The 24411-nt window shown below is 58.9% G+C and overlaps 6 protein-coding genes across 6 annotated transcripts; 4 read left to right on the forward strand and 2 right to left on the reverse strand.

The window, feature by feature from the left end:
* Window positions 1-3782: 3782 nt before the first annotated feature.
* On the forward strand, window positions 3783-4718 carry HRG_06929 (histone-like transcription factor (CBF/NF-Y) and archaeal histone domain-containing protein; the record flags this gene model as incomplete). The annotated part of the gene is made up of 4 exons (XM_044865400.1): window positions 3783-3804; window positions 4184-4210; window positions 4299-4558; window positions 4611-4718. 4 exons carry the CDS (start codon window positions 3783-3785, stop codon window positions 4716-4718), a joined length of 417 nt encoding a protein of 138 aa, XP_044719362.1.
* A 582-nt stretch (window positions 4719-5300) lies between these two features.
* HRG_06930 (sir2 family domain-containing protein) lies at window positions 5301-6666 on the forward strand (the record flags this gene model as incomplete). Its single annotated transcript, XM_044865401.1, has 2 exons — window positions 5301-5454; window positions 5516-6666. The coding sequence occupies 2 exons, from the start codon at window positions 5301-5303 to the stop codon at window positions 6664-6666; spliced, it is 1305 nt and encodes a 434-aa protein (XP_044719363.1).
* Window positions 6667-7181: 515 nt separating this feature from the next.
* Window positions 7182-9156, reverse strand: HRG_06931 (multicopper oxidase domain-containing protein; the record flags this gene model as incomplete). The annotated part of the gene is made up of 4 exons (XM_044865402.1): window positions 7182-7363; window positions 7446-7609; window positions 7679-9019; window positions 9086-9156. 4 exons carry the CDS (start codon window positions 9154-9156, stop codon window positions 7182-7184), a joined length of 1758 nt encoding a protein of 585 aa, XP_044719364.1.
* A 2402-nt stretch (window positions 9157-11558) lies between these two features.
* HRG_06932 (reactive mitochondrial oxygen species modulator) lies at window positions 11559-12125 on the reverse strand (the record flags this gene model as incomplete). Its single annotated transcript, XM_044865403.1, has 5 exons — window positions 11559-11682; window positions 11741-11831; window positions 11891-11920; window positions 11977-12003; window positions 12065-12125. The coding sequence occupies 5 exons, from the start codon at window positions 12123-12125 to the stop codon at window positions 11559-11561; spliced, it is 333 nt and encodes a 110-aa protein (XP_044719365.1).
* A 961-nt stretch (window positions 12126-13086) lies between these two features.
* Window positions 13087-15379, forward strand: HRG_06933 (FHA domain-containing protein; the record flags this gene model as incomplete). Its single annotated transcript, XM_044865404.1, has 3 exons — window positions 13087-14181; window positions 14240-14801; window positions 14859-15379. 3 exons carry the CDS (start codon window positions 13087-13089, stop codon window positions 15377-15379), a joined length of 2178 nt encoding a protein of 725 aa, XP_044719366.1.
* A 1522-nt stretch (window positions 15380-16901) lies between these two features.
* Window positions 16902-17350, forward strand: HRG_06934 (cytochrome c oxidase assembly protein COX16 domain-containing protein; the record flags this gene model as incomplete). Its single annotated transcript, XM_044865405.1, has 2 exons — window positions 16902-17168; window positions 17267-17350. The coding sequence occupies 2 exons, from the start codon at window positions 16902-16904 to the stop codon at window positions 17348-17350; spliced, it is 351 nt and encodes a 116-aa protein (XP_044719367.1).
* Window positions 17351-24411: the final 7061 nt, after the last annotated feature.

The raw sequence follows: 24411 nt of genomic DNA on the forward strand, positions 1-24411 counted from the left end.
GACAGTGACCCTTGGAAATGGGATCGACTCCTTCTCGCAAAGGACTAGCAGCAACGAGATAGCCCAATAGTAATGGGACTCGGTCTCGCCGTTCAAGAAGATAGAGGCAATAGAGAACGTTTTGTTATCTCGAGTGGCCGCGCAGATATTCAATAACGGCATATTGAATCGGTTCGTCTTGTAGGTACAGTCGAGGACGAGGACATCGTGATGCTGACGCCATCGATGGAAGGTAGCACGAGGCGCGAGAAATAGCCCAGTTAGCCGGCCCTGGGGATCACGACTATCTCGATGAAAGAAGTCGGACTTATCTAGCCGGTCGTAGAGAAACTGAAGAGGCGTACGGCCAGCTAGTTCTTCCTGACGGTGCCTAGCCAAGGCGTTACTCACGTCTTGAGCCGTGATACCGGCTAAACGAGGATCGTCGTGAACCAGGTCACGAAGCTCGCCAGCAATATCGGTCGGCCGGGTATTGTTATTAAACTTCCGGATAATGTCGTCGCGATACTTCTGGATAACAAGCGCCCGGTACTTCGGAAAGACCATCGGGTCATCAACAAGGCGATGATTGTGAACATCGTGAAGATAAGAGATAGTCCAGTAACCGCGTTTTTCCTTCAACGAGAGGCGAAATTCACAGTCTGTTTTCTGGGTTGCTGTATTGAGGCGACGACGAGAGATATGAGCAGCTTTATCCTTCCGATTTTCGTAGGGCCGGCCTTGATACAACGAACAAGTGCAGACTTGCGTTGGCCAGCGTTATCCCGCTTCGATGTTCGAATGTGTAGGCGTAGCCCTCAGCCTCAACAACGGTATCGGCGGCTTCCATCGCGGCCTGGAAGGTCGGGAATAGTGTCTTCGTAAGCGACTCCATGATTCGGGCTCGTAAGGGCAGAAAACGCGGTGCGAATAGCTTCAGTTTTGATGGTATTGCTGATAGTTACGGTTACAGGATGTTGTTACGCAAGCATCACGAACTGGCCAGCTGGCCGGCCGGGAATGGGCGCACCAAAATTAGCGGCATCGGCACTGCGCCTGACCCAGCCACAGTTGATCCACTTTTTGGTGTACAGTTAATAAAAGGAGGTGTATAGATAATTGGGCCCTTTGTTGAAGCTTCTAAGCCGGCGATAGAGAAACGGCAGAGAAGGCAGCGGTAGAGGCGTGAAATTATAGATTGACGAAGGTATCTTAGCTGAACGAGGGCCACCGTATCGGCGGTTGTTGTTGTGATCTTGTTCCTCCTACGACTACACGGTCTATTAGGGAGAGAGTATATAGAGGAGGGAGAAGAAGGAATTAAAAACGGCTTCTTATCTTTCCTCTAGCCTCTAGCTGGCTCCTTCGTGATTTATAGAGAGTGCCCGTAGGTGAATCAGTTGCTATTTCCCCCTTAGGCTGTGCCCCTTTCGTCGGGTCTGCGCAAACGCTCCTTAGGAAAGCTTCGGTTGGGGTGCCGCGGTTGGTTCTGCTAGGCAGAGAAGAGCGTCTGTTTTGCTGCCTGCCTAGTAAGGCTATTTATAGGTAAAAAAGAGCTCTATTAAGGGGCTTAAGAGATATGTTGATTGAAGGAAAAAAGGTGCGAATGTGAAGCTAGCTGCGTTGCAAGACGAGATATCCTAGGGCTCTATCCTGATTGGCTGACAGCCGCCAGCTGCAGGTCCTGCACGTGACTCCTCTTGTGGCCCAGATACACACACATATACCAAATTTGAAGCTATCACCAGCGCTGCGATGGACCCCTTTCTCTCCCTCCTTGATGCCCCTACGCCTATCCACGATGCCCACGAAGAACGCGAAGACACGATCCCATCCCTGCCGCCTTCCCTAAGTTTCGAAACCTACGACGAGGCAAATAACTTCGTCTAGGGCTTCCTTCGCGAGAACGGCGCCGCTATTATTAAGCGGTCAAGCACATGCAAGCGAGATATTAATGAGGCCTCCCTTGCAACACGAGTCCTCTATATGCGATCGTGGCCAGAATGGGCGAGGCGGGCTGGCGTTGGTACGTATCTTAAAATGGGGCGAGTGTTAATATGCTGGTGTGCTAATAGCAATACTCTATTAATTATAACTTACCTCTACGGAGTATAGAACGAGGGGAAACTTTAGAAGACAGACGTAGATACGACGTGTTTAATATTCAATCTTTAATTTTAACTCGCCGGTCACCTGCGCCGGGGGTTTGTTTGAGAACATGCATTACATACACATATACCTCTGTACACACGCATGCAGTCCCCCTTTCCGCTCGAGGGGTACGTCTAGTAAGCGTGTCTGCGTACAAGCACCGATAAAAGCACCGATGCACCGATATCGGTGATAAGGTGTCCTCAGAAATCGGGGCACTTCAAAACGGTTCCCTAGGCGGTTAGGAGACTAAACGCCGCAGAAGCAATTGCGGGTACGACACCTTAGTCAGGTAGCTACTTCTCCGCTTTATCAGCCTTTACCTACGGAACCTCAGGTGCTATATAATGGAGGAGCAGGCACGGGGACTTCGCCGACTGTCATAACCACGAAGTGGCCCCGGATCGAACGCTCCTGCGGGAGAAGACAATCGCCATCGGGGCGAATCCCCGACTAACATTGCTACACTCTCTGCTTTCTTTTTCCTTTCTTTTTCTTTCTGCCCCGTAGGCCCTCCTCGAGGGGGCTTGCGGCCGGCCCATGACTTCGTGGGCTTTCTCAGTCACCCGGCCTCGGCCAAAGACTGACTACTATTACGGCTTCACTGCCGTGCCTGGAACCCGCTGACGGGGGAAGGGCCCCAATTTCCGACCGGCCTCAGAGCCTCAGAATTGCTAGATGGAGTGGTTAGGTGCTACACACGGTCCTTAGTCCAGGTACTCGGGATATTCTATGTATCTAGTCTTCTCTAGCCTAGCACGTCTTTTGCCCTTATAGGGATGTCCCAGACGGTAATCAATACTACTACTACTACTACTCAGGTGCTATATAAATTACTAGGACTAGAAAGTACCTCATGCCCCGCATTGCCGTACTTAATCTGCGCATAGTATACTATCAAGAGATATTTTGTCTATCTTAATTGTATTTTTGATAGAATTCTTATTAAGCTTATAATATCATTTATCTAGTCTTTCGTACTAGAGAGTAGATTTTTTGACCTTATTTTACTATGCATCGCGATTTGAGATAGCGTATACTAGCTAAGACACAAGGCGGCTGTTAAGCTACGAACGTCAAAGAGAAAGTAGGTCATTAGTACTTAGTGCGCTAGAAATTTAGTATAGCGGACTTTGTATACAGGGAGGGTAACGATTAAAGCGGGTCCCTACTAAGGGCCAGCCTTTGGTTTATCGACCTCCAATTTTAATAGACCCCGACTCAAAGTCTAGAGGTATACGTGGCTAAAAAGAACGGACAGAACAAGCTATGAATGAGCTTGACGGGATCGGAATCTCTCATGCAGGTATGGCCGTATGTAAAACTCAAGCAGCGTGATGTGACCTATCACCTGCACGTTCACGTGCGCACGCGCCGTTGTGGCCACTAGCGAGCCATGATATAATAAGCTTCAAGCCTCGAGCCGCTTGCCCCACCACCACCATCTTTCTTGACCGCCGACGACCCGCGTCTCGCCAACCATCTTCGCCCGCCGCTTCCTGCGTCTCCAGCCTCCCATCTCGCGGCGCCCGTCTCCGCCTCTCGCTCCTCCCTCCCTTCCGCTCATGTTCCGTCTGGACTGTGGCACGTAGGGCAACGCTCCCCCCTTCTCCGAGGCGCCTCAGCATCGCCCACCTGGAGGCTGTTCCAGCATGTCCGACCACGAGTTTGGAGGTGAGTGCAGCAGCGCTGTCGCAGGGCGTCGGTTTCCTCCCACGGTATACGGATAAGCCGTAAATGCGGCCTCTCTGCTCTTGCCTCTGCATCTTGGCTGTCCTCGCCTATTCGCGTTTCGCCTTCTGCAGCGTCCCATTCACCGACACCTCCATGTACGACCGACACTTGCCCACCCATCTGCAGTGCCTTGGCTCGGTTTCTGGCCCTGCCTCGCGTCGCCTTCTCCTTTGCCTCCTCATTTCCCTCACCATGAATCGCCCCCTCCGACGTCAGCCCGCGCAGAGCCGTTGCTGGGCCCGACTCGACTCCGTTCCTGCTGCGTGTTGCGTGCTTCTCTACAGGCTAGGTCTAGGTGCTCTCGCTAACACTGACCCAGGCAACGATGATTTATCCCTCCCTAAAGGTACGACCGCCCCCTCTCAGCCGGGCCTCGCGAAGAGCTCAGCGACATGGTGCAAATCTGGCGCATCGTGAGGCTAATGGCCGCGCAGCAACCGTCCAGAAGATTGTTGGCGAGATTCTGCCGGCACACGGGGGCGTAGCCTTCGCCAAGGAGGCGCGAGACCTCCTCATAGAATGCTGCGTCGAGTTCATCACCCTCATTTCCTCTGAGGCCAATGAAATATCGGAAAAGGAGGCCAAGAAGACGATTGCCTGCGACCACATCACAAAGGCCCTGGAGCAGCTGGGCTTCTCCGACTACGTCCCCGCCGTGCTCGAGGCCGCGGCCGAGCACAAGGAAGTGCAAAAGGTGGCAGCCATGGCCCTGATGCTGCGCGCGCCTCGACTGACTTGCTCTACAGGGACGCGAGAAGAAGTCGGACAAGTTCGCTAATAGCGGCATGTCGATGGAGGAGCTCGCCCGTCTGCAAGAGGAACAATTTGCACAGGCACGGCAACGGCACACGTAGCGCGGAAACACTCATCTCTTGGATTTGGCGTCGCGGTCGGCGTTGCTTGGCGTTGCAATACACACGGGTACACGGAGGGCCTGGGATTGTCGGGACTGCGTTGGGGCTTCTCGTGAGGGAGGGCTGGAAGCGTGGCTGGGTCGAGATTGTGGGCGTCTATGGATGCTGCGTGCATCCGCTCGGCCTAGGGCATCCTGCTCTAAATTCAATCTCGTATCTGCTTGCTCGCCGGCCGGTCTTTTGGAGGTTTCCAAACGGATACGAGCAGGCCTCAAGACTGAATGCATATGCCGTGCCGAAACTCTTGCATGGCCCACACTGAAGAGCCCGCCAATGATGATGCAACGGCCTCGGTGCAGCGCCGCCTTATCGATAAGGCTGCCGGCGGTGATGTAACCACGAGCTCCTCCCCCACATGCTGTTCCCCAGGGCCAATTTGATTCTTTGGCCAGCCATTGCCTCGACGCGTCCTTTCTTCGATTGTGCACTCACCCCCACGCCCTCTCTTTCGTCGCAACCATAGGGCGAAGAAGACGCCGTCGTCATTCTCAGCTGGCCGGACCCCGCGTCCCCCGCCGCACAATGGGCCAAGAGGAGTCGGCCATTGTCGACGATTCGGTCCCGCCGCACAGCCTGGCGGCCCGGACGCTGTCGGCCGTCGCCGAATACATCAAGAGCGGTCACGGCAAGAGAATTGTCGTCCTCACAGGAGCCGGCATCTCCACGGCCGCCGGCAGTACGTTGGGGTCTCCGAGCTTGGGTGACGTCTTAAACGGCTGACAGCGACGGCACCCCAGTCCCCGACTTCAGATCGCCCAAGACGGGCCTCTACAACAACCTCGCCCGCCTCGACCTGCCCTACGCCGAGGCCGTCTTCGATATTGAGTACTTCCGGCAGCACCCCGAGCCCTTCTACGTCCTCGCGCAAGAGTTGTACCCCGGGAAGTTCCATCCGACCGTCTCGCATGCCTTTATCGCGCTGCTCGCCCGCAAAGGCCTCCTCCAAATGCTCTTCACCCAGAACATCGACTGTCTGGAAAGGGCCGCGGGCGTCCCCGCCGACAAGATAGTCGAGGCGCACGGGAGCTTTGCGACGCAGCGCTGCATCGAGTGCAAAGGGGAGTTTCCAGACGACAAGATGAGGGAGCACGTATTCGACGGCAAGGTCCCCCACTGCGCAGACACGGCCTGCAACGGCATCGTCAAGCCCGACATTGTCTTCTTCGGCGAGTCGCTGCCGCCGGCCTTTGGCCAAAACTCGTACATCACCGCCATGGCCGACCTGGTCCTGATTATCGGCACGAGCCTGACGGTGTATCCCTTCGCGGGCCTGCCAGAGATGGCCAGAGAGGGCAAGCCGCGGGTGCTGTTCAACATGGAGCGGGTCGGACGCGTTGGCGGTAGGACCGACGATGTGGTTGAGCTCGGGCCGTGCGACGACGGCATCCGCACGCTGGCCAACGCCCTGGGCTGGAGAGAGGAGCTGGAGAAGTTGTGGCGGGACGTGGTTGGCGAGGAAGAGGCCAAGAGGCAGCTGCAGAGTCAGGAGAGGCAGGATGCGGCTATCGATGACGAGATGCAGAAGCTGGCTGAGGGCGTAGAGGCAGCGCTCAACTTCGACGAGGTGAAAATGGGACCCGAAGATGACGCCAATAAGCATGGAGACATGGGTACAACTGGCCGAGATGCACCACCACCAGATTACCGCGAGCAGGACAGCGTTCCTTCATCGCCGGAGACACCGGAGAAGACCGCGGTTGCCGGAAAGGCTGGCCCTGGGTCATCGCCCGTCAAGGCATCAGGGGAGCCAAAAAATGCGACTACAACCGAACCAGGCTCTGACGAGCGAAAGGAAGAGCCGCCGTCGACAACCACCGACGCCGTCGAGCATAAGGGCGAAGGCAAGCTAGACAGCAGTGACGGGGACGAGCAAAAGCCACCGCTGTGAAAAACGGCTTTCATACTCCATCAGCTACGACGCGAAGCCGTCGACGTAGCCAAGAGAGCAAGGGCGGAGCTGCGTACAGCTCCCCGCGGTCTTACACGTGCTCACACCACGCTTTGAATCATGTGTCGGACTCGGGCTTGGGAGAGGGAAAAGCGATTATTATTCACGACGGGACGTTGAGCCAACCTGCCAAGAGATGTAGTTCAAAGGAGTTTCAGTCGCCCAATGACGCGAGCGGTGTTATATGTACATTGCCATGCTCTATATACAAGAGATCCGATTCTAATTAACGCCTGATCGTCGAAACATAAAGAGTCCGAGGTAGTCCCTCCCATTCATTCAAGTCCGTCTATGTCCATCCACAAAAAGAAAAAGCCTCCGCGAAGCCGCCCCCTATATACCAAAAGTCTTTGTCCAAAGAAAAGAAGAAAGCAGCATATTCACGTCAACTTGTATGTACAGACCAGCCGGCCCCCCTTTTTGCAATGGGGGGGAGCGATGACGACGACGCCCTTTTACAGGCCGCTGTCAATCTGGTCGGGGATGTTTGTGTTTGTCCACTTGGCCCACTGGCGGCACGTCTCGGCAACGACGTTGGGGGGGCGCATGCGCCGGACGCGGTCCTCGCCCGTGACGAACTGCATCAGGAAGCCGGCGGACGAGTGCCAGGCGATGTGGCAGTGGAAGGGCCAGACGCCTAGAGAGAGTCAGCAGGGCCCCAATGATGTATATATATATGTAGTCCAGCCTTGTATTTGCTGTCGGTCAGGGGGGCTTACCTGGATTCTCTCCCGCGTCAAATTGCATCACCAGGTGTCCGTTCTTGCGCAGCTGCACCACGTCCCGCCGCTGCGGGTTGTCCGGGTTGACAATAGTGCCGTCCCACTCGCCGTCTCCCTCGTGCAAGACGTACATGTTGAAGCCGTGAAGATGCATCGGGTGCCTGCGGGGACCACATGTCAGCACTATATCTCGACGAAGCCTGGGACAGGAGGGGGAGGGTTCGACATACGCCACTGGCGTGTTGTTCTTGACATAGACGCGGACGCTGCGCGCATTCTTGGTGTTCTTGACGTTCCACTCGCGCTCAAAGGAGAAGTTGCCGAGGTTGGACAGCAGCAGCGTCGGGCTGTTATAGTTGCCCCTGAACTCGACGCCGCCAAAGGACCACAGGTTGACGCCGCTCCCGTTCTTGATCAGGTTGACCTCGAACTCGTACGTCTTGTCCGGCTTGGGCAGCCGCAGCTTCATGGCCGGGCGCGTCAGGCGCAGGTCGTCGTTTGCGCAGGTGCCCGGGTCCGGCACGTTCCACGGCTCCGAGCACGGCGCCTGGGTCTCGTCGGCGTCGTCGTAGTAGATGGCGGCCAGGCCGTGCGGCTGCGCCGACAGGCTGCACGGCTCCGAGACGTTTGTGCGCATCCAGTAGGCGTCGAGGGTGCCGTTAGCCTTGACCAGCACGTCGGTGCGCTGGCCAATGCCCAGCGTCACCACCGACGTCTCGTAGGGCTCTACCGTCACAAAGTCGTTTGCAATCACCGTCATGGTGTGCCCGTCGATGGAGAAGCGCTGCAGCGCCTCGGCGCCCGTGTTGACCAGCCGCAGGCGGTGCGTCTTGCCGCGCCGGAAGCGGAACTTGGAGATGCCCGCGTTGCTCACGCACGGCGTCTTGTCGCCGGGCGCCAGCAGCGAGCAGTTGAAGTTGTTCTTGCCGTTAATGAGTGTGTTGTTGGAGGTGAAGGGCTGCCCGTTGGGCTTCATCGTCTCCTTGACCAGGTCGTAGTAGCTGCGGTGGTACCAGTCCGAGAGCATGACGGGCCCGACGTCGATGTCGTAGGGCCGCTCGCGTGGGCCGTAGATGACCATGGGCCCGAGGAGCCCGCCCGAGAACTGCGACGAGTAGTGCGAGTGGTACCACGAGGTGCCGTACAGCTCCGCCTCGAACGAGTAGGTAAACGACTTGCCCGGCGGGATCGGGCACTGCGTCACGGCCGGCACGCCGTCCTCCCACGGCTTCCCGTGCTGGAGGAAGCCGTGCCAGTGGAGCGCCACGCCCTCGCGCATGTCGGTGATGTTGTTATGCACCGTCACCTGGATCGTGTCTCCCCAGTTGGCCTCGATCAGGGGGCCGGGGAAGGCCCCGTTGACCAGGAGGGCGTCGCGCTGGAAGCCGTCCGGGGCGATGACGCCGTGGCTGATGGTGAAGTCGTAGCTGCGGATGACGCCCGTGTGGGGGAAGTCTCTGTAGTAGTTGGTGTCGAGGTTCATGACGCTCCACGGCTTGCCGTTGGGCAACGGGTTGTCCTTGAGGAAGAGGGGCAGCATAGGCGCCAGGAGCGTGCCGAGCAGAGATTTGCTGTACGAGGCCTTGTTAGCATGTCGAGATTTTGCAGAGCAAGACGACGAGAAGGAGACAGCTTACCCATTGGTCCTGTGCTGCGGCAGACGGCTCTCGACGCTCCGCGGCTCAAACGAGCTGACTCCGACCACCATCTTGACACTGGATACGGCGCAACTATCAAGAAAGCTCCACGGCCGGACGATGGCTGCTGGCCTCTTTATAGGAACCGACTGTGTCTAACAATATGAGTTGTGAACGAGCGTGCTGATGTGAAACAGAAGCTTCTCATTTGCATGCGAGGGTCATCTCCCTGTTTTATAGACATGGACTCAAGAGCGTGAGACGTGGTGTAGAGGCCAGGAGCCCGAGCCATTTCCGACCGCCCACCACCCGCACACCCCCTGGACCCCCCTTGTCCAGAGCTGTGCTGGGAGGAATCATATTGGATCAGCAGCACACAAACGAAGACGAACGAGCTGAGCGCCGAACCGTCGACAAGACCGTGTTGGTTGCCCCAACGGTTCAGAGGGAGAGGCTTCGCCGCGAAGCCTGGGCTCATGACTGGACGAGGAGGCTTCGTGATAGGCCAGGCCGGAGAGGCTGACAAGTCCGAAGGACCCTTGGTTGACATCAGCTTCATGGCAGGGCACAGTCCCTCCGTCAGTCCGTCAGCGTCGTGGAGACCAGGAAAAGACCTCGGTCGGTTGCCGTTGTCTCCGAGCCAAGTCTTGCCCCCTAATTATACACACACTTACGGATACACTGTCACACACCCACATGGGAGACGTGGAGTCATCTTTCTAAAGCGAACAGCACCTAGTCATCCGGCCCCAACTAAGACCGCTCACACCCGGCCGCCGGTGCCTGGCAGGACGTGTTTCCTTGGGACGAGTCGGCAACCTTTCCCCCCCCCTTGAGTCGGGGATCTGCGCCGCATGCAGCAAGGCGGCATGCAGGGCTGGGAAAAGAAAAGCTTCCAGAATCTGAATCACAGTAAAATTGTGCAGTACCGCGAGAGAAAGACTCGAACCGCACGCTGGGCCAAGGGAAGGGACGGGGAAAAGGGAAGGGACGGGGAAATGGGAAGGGAGGCCGTCGCGGAGATTGATGATGGCTGAGCAGCGCGCAAAAGCTGAGGGTGGCCTTTCAGAGATTTCACGATTTTTTTCCCTGCCAGCTCGAGCTCGAGCTTCCAAGAATAGGAACCGGTTCGCCCATGCAAGCCGGCCGCATGCGCGCTCGCAGCTGCGGTCGCACCAGCGCCTCTTTTCGTCAGCATGCATACACGGAACGGTGCTCCCGTCACAGCGCGGATCTCCATCGTCTTCACCCAACCCACCGCGTCCTGTCTCGTTGGCCTCTCCGGACGGTCAAGAGCAGGGTGTCATTTCGGCGTACGAACGTTGCATTCTCGATCAAGCACATACATATGCATGCAGCTTTATCCGTCCATGGCTTGCTCATCGTTACCGATCGTGTGGCGCGCAGAGAGGATGCTGTGCGCGAAGACAACGACAGGGGTCGTGTCTGCCCGTCGAGAGGCGCAGAAGCAAGTCATGAACATCGAGTGTCATGTGTCGTGTACTTGCTTGCCCCCTTGGCAGACGGCTCAGCCGGGGGTCGATCAACAAGAGGCCCCCACGCCGGGCGCCTTTTGGTTGCATTCGACCATGTGTTCCATCTGCCCTGAACGAGTGCCGGGGCTGAGCTAGTCCATCAGCCGGGCACGCGAGACAAGCTAAGCCACCAGCCCTGCTAAAATATCACTTGGGCCAGATATCGTCGTGGCTCCGGCGCAAAAAGAATGCGTCCCTGCAGCTCTCCGGGCCCCGTGGTGAGACGCTGTCGCTCCACGCCAAATGAACTTCATATCACGGCCATCAGCCGACATAAGAACACCCACGGGGAAGCCTGTCGGCCGAGCATGGCCGGGTAAGAGCTGCTGCTGGCCACGCGGATGATTGCGAGAATACGACGGATACCGGCCATGTCAACGCCCGAGCAGAGCCAGAGCCAGCCCGCCACAGGCTTCCGCCTCTTGCGTAGCAATAAACATCCTGGACGAATGGCCACATGGGCCGTCACTGGCTGCTGGCTCGCTTCCGGCGTATTCGGACCTTGACGCGGCTGCGTCGCAAATCGATATTCCCCGACCAAGGCCAAGGAAAAGGCGGGGTCCCCGGCCTGAGCCACAGCCGCCGCGTGCGCCGAGCTGTCGGCCGAGCAGAGACCGGGGAGGGTAAGCATGGCAAGGCAACGCCGGAGCATGGCTCAGACTATCAACTCCGACTCACGCCCATTACGCACAATATTGAACTCTGATATCCATTGCCAGATGCAGATGTAGATCAGCACAGGTCTCATGACGAGCGGAATTTCCATGGCAGCGTGCTCAAGACCATGCCAGCTGACGTCTCGTGACCTTTTGACGTTGGCTTCGGGAGAATATCGAGGCCGCGTTGCTGTATATTACACAAAAAGGGGTGTTGTCATGAGCCACCACCGCCCATGGGTTGCCGATCTCGGCGGGTATAACCTCGTCTTGTCCTCGAAATCAGCATCTTCGCCACGCCGGGTTCGCCCTCAGGACAATGGGCCGCCGCTGAGCCCGCATGTACATTTCGTGCATCCTGGGGTCGGCGTCGGACCGGATGACGCTGCCGATGGACATGAAGAAGCTGGACGGGCCCCCGTCAGCGTCACTTAAGACGTCAGAGAGGATAACAGTCGACTGACCCGAACGTGGCGCCCGAAGCACCCATGTATTGGCCCAGCGTGCGCATGATGCCCTGGGAGCCAGCGCCATAGCGGAAGATATTGACGGTCCCTGCGGCGGGTCAGTGTCTCCGTCAACGTCCGGCAGCCGCGAGCCCGGATGGTGCGTACCGAAGATGAAGCCGATGATGACGCCGACAGCTAGCGTGGCGTTAGCGAGTGCCTCGACCGAGTGGACGGTGCCGGCGAAGACATACTTCCGCCCATCATGGCGCCCATTTTGACTGCAGCTCGCCCGTCAGTCTCGCGCTCTCTCGCCGTCAAACGCGTCAGGTCTCGGCGTACACTTGTCGAAGTTGGAGGGGCCATGCTGGCCGCCTGCGTTGACTGCGGCGACGGGAGGCATCGTGGAGGCAGGCGTCGTTCCCTGGAGTGAGGTGTCGTCGGATGAGCGGGCGCCTCGGTGGATTCTTTGTTGGCGACACCCGTCCGCAGCTTGTTGTAACGGTAGAGACGGGCGGTTGGTTGATTTCTCGAAGCTCCCCTCGACGACCCTGATTGGCTGCAAGACCGAGGGATCGGCCAAATGTTGATGCGATGCCGCCGTGCCCCTCACAGTGTCACTCCCGCGGTTATTGTCACTGCAGCGTTGCATCACGTGCAGTGCCATCATGAGTTCGTTACGGGGCCCTGCTTGCGCTCACCCGGCCGAGAAGCAGATGCCGTAGGCGTGTATCACGTACGGCCTCGAGCAACGTCCAGGCCCACGAGCCTCGCGCGAACCGACCCCGTGTCTTTGCGTTGAGAGCTGGGCATCATCCGCACATGCCGTCCGGACGCTAGCGGTTCGCAGCACTGTACGTGGCTCCAGCGCTTCCCCCCAAGGGGAACAGACCTGGAAATCCCCCCGGAACCACCCCTTCGAGCTCGCACTCCGTCCCAGCTGGCCGACAAGGAGACTGCGCCCGAGTCGGTTGAGGATTTCACATTCTGTACGTTGCCTGTGCCGCTGTCCGGCCTCTGCAGCCATCTTTCCGGCACACCCTCCGTCACCCGATTGAATTCCACCTGTCCCGCTGGCCATCTTTTTGCTGACGAATTTTCCCACGTCTCAGCGCGTACCAGAACAGCATCCTGCACATCCCTCGCCATCACCAGCACATCCGCCGCGCTCGAGGCCGCCAGGAGCCTGCATCCCCTCTCGGAGCCGTTTCGCCGACGCTGGGCCGGTCGAAGCAGACGAGGCACGCGCTTGGCCGCTGTTCAGCCGCCGCCGACGATCCAAAGGAGCCGTCTGCCCTCATCCGCATCCAACCCGCCCGCCTCTGCCTTCCTTGCATCGCCAGCACCACGCCCAAACCTTCCTCATGACCGCTGTGGCGAGTCCCCCGACCTTTCCTCAGATTTCCCGAACAGCATGGGGGACAATGAGCAGCAACAGCCTCATGAACCCCGACGAATTTAGACCAATGTTCGCGCCTCGCAAGCAGCTCTCGCGGTCAAACTCGTCGTCTTCCATCTCGTCCACCTCGTCAAGCACAACCATTGCCACAAACGGCTCGCAGTCCAATGGCACGCCGCTCTCTGCCGCCTCGGACCTGAGCCAATGGTCCGGCAACACTGGCCCACGCAAGCGACCGCAACCCAGGGCCCCTTGGCCCATCGCCAAGGCCGACATGCAGCCAGACTTTTCGAGGCTCCCGTCCAACCGCCCAAACAGCATGGTGGCCCATCAGAATCCCTTGCAACAGGGTCCGGGCCAGCCGCAGATGGCACCGCATGCTGGGATGAGGCCCATGCCCCACGAGCAGTTCTCCCCTGGCCAGCCCGTCCTCTATCTCCTCTCGCTCAACGGCACGTTCGAGCGAAAGACAATTGCAGTGCCCTTTGCCCCCGACAGCCTGCGGATCGGTCGACAGACCAACCAGAAGACGGTGCCGACGCCCACTAACGGTTTCTTCGACAGCAAGGTGCTGTCCAGACAGCACGCCGAGATCTACGCCGAACGTAACGGCAAAATCTATATTCGCGACGTCAAGTCGTCCAATGGCACCTTTGTCAACGGCACCCGCCTCTCGCAGGAGAACCGAGAGTCGGAGCCGCACGAGCTGCAGACGGCCGACCACCTCGAGCTCGGCATCGACATTGTCAGCGAAGATCAAAAGACGGTCGTCCACCACAAGGTGGCGGCCAAGGTCGAGCACGCCGGCTTCTTGAGTAACACTAACAACGTCTTGGATATGAACTTTGGCGACCTGGACCCGGCCAACGGCACCATGATGGTTCCCAATGGGCCCGTTCATATGCGCGGCAGGACCGGCAGTAATGCGTCCATGGGCAACAACGGGGGGCGCATGATGCCCAACGGCGGCGCCATGGCGGCCCAGTTCAATAGCATGGCGCAGCAGCGGCCCTTCTTCCTGTCACCCATCGCCACGGATCAGATTCTGAAACGGCTGGCGGTAAGTGCACCGGCTCCTTTCCTGCCTATCTTGCGCGCCGGCTCCTGACACAACCCAGACCGAGATGCGCAACGCTCGACTGCAAGCCCAAGACTTGAACCGAACGAACCAGTTCGTCAATACGCTGCTGTCCAAAGACGATGTGAAGGACCTCGAGAAGCCCGATGTGCCAGAGCCCTCGAAACCTCAGCACGTGGTGAACGGGAGCATCTCGTTCCGATCCGACCACAAAGCTCGTTTCTCCGATCCTCCTGCGCCACCTCCACAACAGCCCCTCCCCGAGAAACCCGACGTACCATCCATGAAGCGCGGCTCCGTCGATCGGTCCAAGTCGGGGCCGCTGCATCCGGGGCCGGCTCGGCAGGATAATGTGAACCAGATCATCCAGCTGACGGAAGCACTTAACAATGCGAGGCGGGACATGGACACGCAGTCTGCGCGCATGCGCGAACTCGAGGCCATGCTTCAAAAGGAGCGGGAGGCGCGAGAGCTGGCCGAGGAACTGGCCAGGCGGCTTGAGGGACCCGCAAACGCCCAGATGAACGGCTCAGCTAAAGCAGCCACCGGGGGGTCCGTCAGTGACGCCCTCGAAGCTTTACACGAGGACGCAAAGGCCCATGGTATTGTGCCGGAAACAGAACTGGTAGAGGGCCCACCCCAGGCAGACGTTGCTCCAGAGTCGACAGCTTCTCTTCAGTCCCGCATCGATACCATGGACGAGCATATGCGAAACCTCCGAGAGCAGCTGGACAAGTGGAAGCAACGGTGCGAATATGCAGAGACGGAACGCGACGAGAGCCGGAGGACGTTGGCAGACATGGTGGTGCAACTGAGAGCCAAGGAGGCGAAGCGAGTCTCGTCCCAGGCTCCGGGGCGCTCACGATCAAGGAGAAGCCGTTCTCGACGGCGAGAAGTGCACGCGGATGAGGGCGCATCTCTCAGGCCAAGTGATCCGGAGCACGCATCTGGGCCAGCGCCGTCGGCTGGAGCGGTTTCCAACGAGGCCGAGGACGATGCGATGCTGTCAAGGGCCAACACCATCACGCCAGCCTCTTCACGCAGAGAGATACTGGGGCAAGGCCAACATCTGCAGGCCGGGCTCCCGTACGCGTCTATGCTCGGGGTGGTGCTGATGGGAATGGGCTTGATGGCTTATATAAACGGCTGGCAGCCCCCTCCGCCGCGACTGGAAAGATGATGAACTCGGCAACCTCGACTAGAAATACAGGCGTCTACTCGACGAAGAGGGATAACTCGGGCCTGCAAGCCGATGTACCTTGCAGGCAGCGCGAGAAGACGCAGTTTTTTTTCTCAGACGAAGGGACGAAACGATGACGACGAACATGCACGAATCGGCCATGCCCCTTTCTTTTGTGTGTCACAAGCTTGATGCTGTCCTTTTTTTCCTTTACTACACTGTATGATAGGGAGGCAGACGAGGGGGGGCGGGCGAGCTTCGAGCAACAGGATGTATGGACAATAGCACGCGCGCAGGAGGGAACAAGGCTGGCGTTTGATGTTGCAGTGTACGTTTGCATTAATGGAGCACAAGCCGCACGCGAGCTCCTTGGGCAGGGCTCGTGGCGGGCGAGCACTCGGCTCCTCGGTTTACAAAGACCAGCTTCCATGGCGGCATTGGATTGAGATGGCGATGTCGGTGGATGCAAGGGAGGCGACGCCAGACAGACGAGGCTCAATTATTATTGATATCCGGCCCGGACGTGGTCTTTTCGTGCCACGACGGTGAATGGCTCGGGTGAGGCGGCTGGGGGGGTTTGGGCCGAGCTGGGCATTGCCAGCATCGTATGCGTATCATGTCTGTCAGCGATGTGCAGGGACATTGGAGGACTCGCATCTGGAGTCGACCGATGGGGACACGGGAAGCCGGTGATGATTGCAACCTGGTGAAACCTTGTTGATGGCCGTAACCTGGACGTGAGGGACAGTGTCCTTTGGGGAGGGCGATTGCTCCCTTGGAAGAAACAGGATTCTTCGGCCGCATGACCAAGCTGGCGTTTGATGGAGGCGTGATGGCGATGGTTTTGGTCTTGGGACAAGTCCGAAAGCTTCTTGCGCTTCTGCTACCCTAGAGCGACGGGAGAAAAGGAACCGGCTCTGCTTGGACGGCGTAGGGCTGTCTTTGGGCCGGTCTCGGTCACTCAACTCGGTGAGCGTGTATCGCGATTGTCGTCGTGACGCGAGAGAGGCTCTGAAAGGCCGGCCACCTGCAAAGTTGTCTGTTTCAGCCCCTGAATGGATGGATGATGCCTTGCCCTTGATCGAGATGGTTGATGAAGTATCCGTAGGTACGGAGTGACCTATGGATAGACCGCCAATGGAAGAGCGTGCTCCTATTGGTTCGTTCCGAAAGGACATGTTCTCGGCGGCAGTTGAAGGTACAAAGGGGTTGTACTCCGTACCTTATTTGATAACGGCCGTCAGTTGAACCGGGGGCACGGACCACGTGATGATGGAATATCTTGATGAGGCACCTTTTTTTGTCTCTTGTCGTCAGGCAGTTTCGCCTGCCACACCCCCCCCTCCCTCCCTTTGCAAAGCCAAAATTACAGAGGCCATTCATTACGTACCGAGGACAACGATCGGCCACGATACCACGCACACTCTCGATCGATAAACGGGAAGAGCGAGCCATCGATCAACCGTCGCAACACAAGCCAGGAGCAGGGCCGCCGCCGCGTCGCGTCGCGTATCGATCAACAATGCCCACGTTTCAGAGCAAAAGGTTTCGGACCGCGAGCGACGCCAGCAAGCTCGGCATGCGGTACCGCGCCCTCATCAGCAAGCGCCCGTTCCTCAGCTTCGGGCTGCCGTTTGTGGCCGTCGTCATCGCCGGGTCCTTTGTCCTGACGCCGGCCACGGCGATCCGGTACGAGCGCCAGGACCGCAAGGTGCGGCAACTGACAAAGGACGAGGAGCTGGGCGTGCGGCGGTCGGCGCGCAAGGTGGACATGAAGGAAGAGTATTACGTGAGTTACTCACCACCGCCGTTTTGTTTTACCGGGCCTCCCGAGATGCAGGGAGAAGCGAAACAACAAAAACTAACCGGGGATCGACGACTGCATAGAGGCTGGCGGGTAGAGACCTGGACAACTGGGAACAGAAACGGGTCGAGAGACTGCCGGGCGAGAGCGATGGCATCCTGAGATGATGGTGGCTTGTGGGCGGCCACATGGAGGGGGGACGATGAGGGTCGCATGCCCTGAGGCTCGACGTCACCCACGAGACAAGCAAGCTCACCGGCTACGGCTCTGCCCGCCCCCGCCCTTGCCTCGAGAATGACGGGCACCGCCTTGGACGCGATCCGAGTCAAGACAGACAGAGCACGCAAAGGTGTGAGAGGGCCGGAGCAAACACGTCGCACCGGCGCGGCGAATCGGCCGATGCGGACACGAGAGGGAGAATAAGGCCGGCGGAGAATGTCAGCCCCGTCCGTGGGGCAGGGCGGGCAGAGCACGACCCGGCGTCTTTGGTGGGCATCGAATTCACCCACCAATTGTGGCATGTCGTTTCCAACCCACGCTGATCTCTCTCTCGGCTCCTTTCTCTCACGGCACTCCCCCTCCTTGACAGTCTTCCCACCGTCATGTTTTAACTCCTTGCTGCGGAAGCTAGTTGGCCAGCCATCGACGATGACTGGTGAGTGGAGCCGAGGATCGCGTTTGCCTTGATGGACGTGCCGATTGTTCGATCTGGGGACCGAGACGGTGTTTCAGCGAGTGGCGGGGAGAGAAGAATGGCCATGTCTTTATTTTGGCCTATTTGCACGAGAAGCCTGACGACACAGGAGGGCCTTTTTTCCCCCAACCCTGCCGGATGAAGCAGCAGCGGCATTGTTCTGCCATGGGTGGGGTCGGTGGCATCGAGGCGATGCGGAGCAAGCAAGCAAGCAAGCGAGCAGGCCAAAAAGCCTAATGCCACTCACTCTGCCTGCTTGTCGTACATGCTGCACTGGTATCCCTTGCACGGACCTGACTACTCTATGTATGTACTACCAACGACATGCACGATAGCCGGGGTGGGGGCTCGATGATGAGGCTGATGGTGAGCTTGTCTGCGAGGCAATGATCGCCGGTCTGGCGGGCACGCATCTGAACGCATGCATCATGTAGGTTGCGCAAAGCAAGCCCGCAGGCGTGTGTGAAAGAGAGCTAAGTACGCGTGCGATGCGATATCGGTGCAAGCGCCTCGTTTTCCATGCCCAGGAGAGCGAGCATGCAGGCAATGGGCGAGTGAATGCCATGACATGTCCCCTTCCCCCCCCTTTCCCCCATCTTCGCTTGTACTGTATGTATGTCTCCGCTTGGCATCGAGGCTAGTAAACCTGCGCAGCAGCAGTAGCGGGAGTCTTGCCAACGGCGGCGGTTTGGACGAGCAGCCACATTCTCGTCCGTTGGCCCTTGTGGGATGGCGTTTGAGTCTGGCAAGCGATGGCCGCCCGCCCTTTATCTCCGCCCGGCAGTCGAGGCAGCGGGCCTTTGAACCTGGGGGGGGGGGGGTGTTTGTCTACCGCTCCTATGCGGAGGAGTGTTGCATGGCCGACGACGACTGCTCTCGCTGTTAGTCTTTCATATGAGTGTCTTGCTTGGGGCGCCTCCCCACCACACCTCTTCGGCCCGGCTGCGACAGCGGCGGCCGACTCACGGACGGTGCGGTGGCGTCACGGACGGCTTGCGCTGGTGTCGATGGGGCCAGCGAGGTCGAATAAGTCGGCGTAAATTACGTGGTGCGTCGCTTGTCGTTGGACGGGGACGGGCACACGCCCCAAGCTGTCTCGCGAGGCCGAGTGTATTTTTGCGTGTAAGCGAGGGAGCGATGGATGGATGGACGGACGGATGGACGGATGCAAGGACGAGAGAGAGTAGAAGCCTTCGCCTTTCCGCCATCTCCGGGGGCACGGCATGTGCATGTACGGAGGATGGGTGTAGGCGGGAGAAGCAGCCAAGGGCGCTCACGTGAACATGGACCTGTTTTTTGGTTCCTACGCCGGCACCCCCTCCTCCTCCTCCTCCTCTGCTCGCACCTGTCCGAGATGGGGGGGGGTGCAGTGGGGGTAGTGGTGGTGGTGGCGGTGGGTGGTGATGGTGATGGCGGCAGGGCAAGGAACCGGGGTCCGGCGCAACGCTCTCACCGCGAGCCGGCGCCGTGAGAGAACTTCATAGCCACGAAAACAAAGTCACTCCTGCTGAAGGGAGCGGGGAGCCGCCCATCCAGGACCCATCCATGGCCTGTGTTTCTGCCCTGGAGAGTCCTTTGCGCCCGCCGGCCGCTACTCGGCGCCGACTGAGCCGGATGGACCCGGAGGCCGACGGCGGCCGTCGGGCGGGGGGGGAGGGAACGAGTCGGTGAGGCGGCACGACCACGACGACGACGCTGATTGCGTGCAGCGCCGCGCAGTGCATTGCATACGTGCGTGCGTGGTGCGTCTGCCTGGCGCATCTGCCTGTTGCATCTGCCTGGTGCGCGGTAGATGCCCTGTCGCTTATCCCAAGCAGACGCGGCATCTGGGGTCGCATCTGGCCCTCCCCTTTGCCTCCCCTTGCCTCACGTCCAACTTGGCTACCCCGTATGCAGTGCAACGTTTTCTCTCTCCTTCTTTCCCGTGGCCCCCCTTTCCCTGATTCATTCGCGATAACCCAATGCAATTGCCGACATTGCTACGTTGGGCAGCACGCAAAATACAGGGGGTTGCGCGGCATGTCGCGATGCTTTTCCTTTTTCCGGGCCTGGCTCTGCCCGCTCGCTACAGGGCCTGTAATTATTCGCTGTATGAAAGGGGCGAGGGGGGAGCATATGCTTTCGAGGCTGTTTTGGCGCTCCTAGCCAAAACTCTGTTTCCTTGGGGACGGACGGCGTTGGGCGCGGGCGTAAAGTATAGGGACCCCCCGTCCGAGGTTGACGGCTCTTGATTGTCTATCGGCCGATGACCCCCCCGAGAGGGACAATGTGCGAAGCGCCGCCCGTCGAACAGGGGAAAAGCGATGCTCGCGACTATGGTGTTTTTTTGGCCTTTTGTCCACCTTTCGCTCGAGGCTTTTGCTCAAGTGCCGGCTGCTCTGTTTCGCATCTCCGTCCTTGTCCCCATCGTGATACACTGATACGATAACTTGCTCGATGCACTATTTCCTTTTTATCGGAGATCGTTTTCTTGCCCACGCACTAGCTAGGCAACTCCTCGGAAACAGCGATAAGTATCGGGCGGCGCTGACGACACAGAGAGGGTGTGTACGTGTACGTGTGTGTGTGAGAGAGAGAGAGAGAGAAAGCAAGGACTTGGGCAAGTAGCCTGGCTTTTGGCTTGTTTGGGAAGCCGGCGCTCCGATGCGCTGCGGAAGCCGAGCCGAAGGACGATGACGATGCAGAAAAGGAAACAGGGCAGAAGCCGATGACGATGACGGTGCCGTGTGTGCCTTGCATGCCCTGCTCTCGCCTTCGGAAACCCACTTGGAACCGTGACTTGCATCTGGCCGTTGTTTCAAGTCTTGCGAGCTGCATATGCGCGTACGAGATGCGGGCACGTGAGAAAGAATAAGCGGCTCGAATATAGCAGCTCCGTGACGCTCGGCGGAATGCGGATACGAGGGAGCAAGCAGTAGAGCGGCTTACACGCACAGGCTCTCATATACACACGCTTGTTGGCTGGACAGCGCCGCCATTGGCCAGTCGCTGGACGGCCAGCTGGCTAGTCCGAGCACAGCTCTACAGCCCTCGTATATCTTCGGCCTTGAGAGAGCAACGATGAGGGTGTTGCGTCGCTTACACGGACCAGACGAGGCAGCCTCGGAGTCGGGCGCGTCAAGCCGGCTGTCGCCCGAGGAAAAGCAAAGGCTACCGTCTGGACGGTGCCGATGGATTTCGCGGGTGCCGGTGGGTCGCCGACATCGTACGTGAACGACGCAGGCGTTGCTTTGGCCAACGTGGTCCAACGATGCCGTCATGGCCTCAGCATCGTGGGCTTCACTTTGAGTCGGCCCGGCTCGCCCAACTCCTCCACCGCGCCCCCGCCATCGTGAGACGCGAAGGCAAAAAAAGAAGAAGGCCAAGACGCCTGGTCCCGTGCGGCTTCTCTACACGCCGCGCCGCGGAGACGGGAGATGGTGAGAGAGCGGGCGGAAAAGGTGGGGGAGAGACAAAGTCCGGCCGGATAGCTGGTCCGCGCCCGTCTTTTCTTGGCTTTTCCCCTTCTCCTTCCACCGCCGCCCGCGAGCGAATATGGATGCCAAGCTGTATGTGGGAGAGCGAGGCGGAGCGAGGCGGAGCGCGCAACAAAGGGCACGGCAAGTCGGTGACGAGACGGTCAAGCTTGGGTCGAGCCCGTACGCGGCAGCCGGCACGCTGCATCCGCACAGCGACGTGTTGGTTCCGGCCGTGACGATGCCGAGGTGTCCAATGCCGCTTCCATTTCCTCGGCCATGCTGGCCTTTTTCTTGGTTGCCTGTCCTGTGTGCCCGCTCTGGCCTAAGCTTGCAGCTCGGGCCAGCGTCGCCACGGGCAGCGGGAGCGGTGAATCAAACAGCTCCGACACTGACAAATCGGCTGCAGAGTCTACGCCCAACTAGGCCCACCCGGGTCTACTGCCAGCGGGCGGTGGATGGATGACTGTGCAATTCGTGGAAGCGGTGTAAGTGATGCTTTGAAATGCCGCCATGAGCTTTGGGTGCATCGATCCGTTCCGCCGTGGTGAGCACAGACGGTGCAGCAGAAGCCGACGCAGAAGGCAACCAGGCTAAAAATAAGAAATTCCAACCAAGAAAAAATGGAAGAGGAAAAGGGGGAGAGGAAACGAAAAGGGCCGTTTTCATGAGGCCGAGAGAGGGGGAGGGGGACGATGCATTAGAGGGAGGACATGACCGCTGTAAGCACGCTGGACAGTATTTTGAGCCCACTGTTGCTGCTGACCCTTTGGGCGACCGCTGCTGCTGAACGGCACGCCTACACCACCTGAGAGGTACGGGTACTGTACTGTACGTACAGTCCCCACTAGTGGTAGGTGTGGTAGGTACTTACTGTACACGCCCCTGCTCGCACAGACGCTTGCGCAGGTGCGTTGATGCGATGCAGCAGCCGTTGGTTGACCTTGGGTCGGGTCCATCAATCAATCTCACAGGATTTCAATTGATTCCAGCCTTTATTGCCCAGCTCGCCGGAGCGCTGCAGCCACCACCACCACCACCGCCGACTGCCGGCCATGGGACACCTGCGGCGCATCTGCATCCCGACGGACGAGGGTGTCTCGGCGCCGCCGTCTGCCCGGGGCTGTCGTTGCCTTCGACATCTCCAGCTTCACCAGCTGAAGAGTGCATCGTCAAAAGGCTAACAAGCCCAAGTAGCTTTTGCCAAGGGCTGCCAGCGCTCCGCCACGCCCCATGACATGGCACCATCCGAAAAAAATAAGGCTCGGGAAGCTCGGCAACGACTTGGGGAGGGCGGCGGCGGCGGCGGCGGCGGCTGCCGAGGCATTGACAGTACTGCTGTACAGTACAGTCAGTACAGTCAGTATCCGCACAGCCCAGGCAGTGACTCCCCGTCGTCGACAGAGGTCTGGGCTCGGGGTGGGGGCCTCTGAGCTGATGCCGAGAGGCGCCGATATAACCAAAGGCGAGCCAAGCCCGGGCGAGCAGACGGGGGGAAAAGCAAGCAAACGTCAAGAAGCGAGAGCGCGCTGCTTGGCGCGCTTCATCCTGGCCCCCCCCGTCGCTCCACCACTTCTACCAGCGCGCCGGAGAGGGCTGTATGTAAGTCAGACGATGCAGGTACAGACCGTACCGCAATCAGTCCAGCCATGTATGTACATCTCGCATGTGCACCATGGCTGCGCGCAGGGGCGCCGAGGTTGGGTTGGCCAACGGCGAGACAGGAATGTGCCCGGGGAGAAAAGCAACAAAAAAAAGACAAGAGACGGTCAAGGATGGAGAGAATGAGGGGAAATGTAATTAAAAATGCGCGTCGCGAGAGACAGGACACGCCAACGCCGTCCGCATGCGTGCGTGACTGCCCGCCGCAGTAGCCCATCAGATAACAGCGGCGCTAGGGCGCCTGGCCTTGCACCGAATAGGCAATGCGCGTGGTGCCTGTCGTGCGTGGTTTGCTGAGGCAAGAGATAATACCGACCTAAAACCCAGGGCACCTGATGCCTGGGTAGGCCCTGATAGGAGGAACAACTGCGGGTAGGAGGAACTGTAAGTTAGGTACTTACGCAGCGGGACTGTACAGCAGGTACGCGGCGGCGATGGCTGCTACCTTGGCTCCCCGCCAAATGCGGCAGCCGCATGCCTCTCTGGCTAGCTCCCTGCTTGTACCTGGACCAGTTCCCGTCCCGGTGGCATGGGGCGGGATCGATCCAGGCACAGGAACAGGAACAAGGCAGGCCACAGGGACAAGTCACCGTGTCACTCGCGCACCCAAGACAGACAGACACACACACACACACACAACAGGTCAGCAGCAATCCTCCGTCGCTCCCTTGCTTTCCCCTTTGAGAGGCCCTTTCCTTTTTCTCCGCTGCCTTGTTCGTGTTCACTATTGCCCCTTCCCTCGTTGACGCCACTGCCGCCGCCGCCGCCGTCTCCTCGTCCTGACGGGCTTACCAGCATGTGCGGTTCCTGGCATGACCTTTGATGACCTTGTAGGTGAGATGACGGGGTGCTGCGACAGAAGAAATAAGAGACGCCTGACAAATACAGGCCACGCACCCAACGCCGCGGCGGCTTGCCAAGGGAGGGTGTATTCGTACTGTTGGGAATTCTGCATGGGTCACGATGCTGTAATTAGCGTTCAGTCATCCGAGGCCACCTCTCATCAGCCTCTGACCACATGGCCTCTTTGGGCATCTCGCACCCGCCAGGATTTGCCTGTCTGTCGTGTGCGACGCCCGCCTCGTCCGCCAGGCCAGCCTGTCGATTCACACCCCCTGGCAACCCGACGTGCCCGGGTGTCGTGTTGTGCAACATGAAGCCGCCCCGAATACCCGGCTGCCTTTTTTCCCCCGTCTGACAGGACGCCTTGTGCCTTTGCAGCATGACATAGGGCACACACGGCACATCTATTTCTATGCATTCAGTACACCAGAGCGTGACAAGTGACAGGCGGCATGGACTGTGCAAGGCGCCCAGGGGTCCTCTCCTCTGCTCGCGTCCAACGTGGTTTGCAGCGACAAGACACGGCGACATATTTTCGAGAGCATAATAGAAGTGGCTTGTCAGCGGCCACGAT

This window comes from Hirsutella rhossiliensis, assembly GCF_020360975.1.
Source record: "Hirsutella rhossiliensis strain HR02 chromosome Unknown scaffold00007, whole genome shotgun sequence".
Taxonomy (NCBI): domain Eukaryota; kingdom Fungi; phylum Ascomycota; class Sordariomycetes; order Hypocreales; family Ophiocordycipitaceae; genus Hirsutella; species Hirsutella rhossiliensis.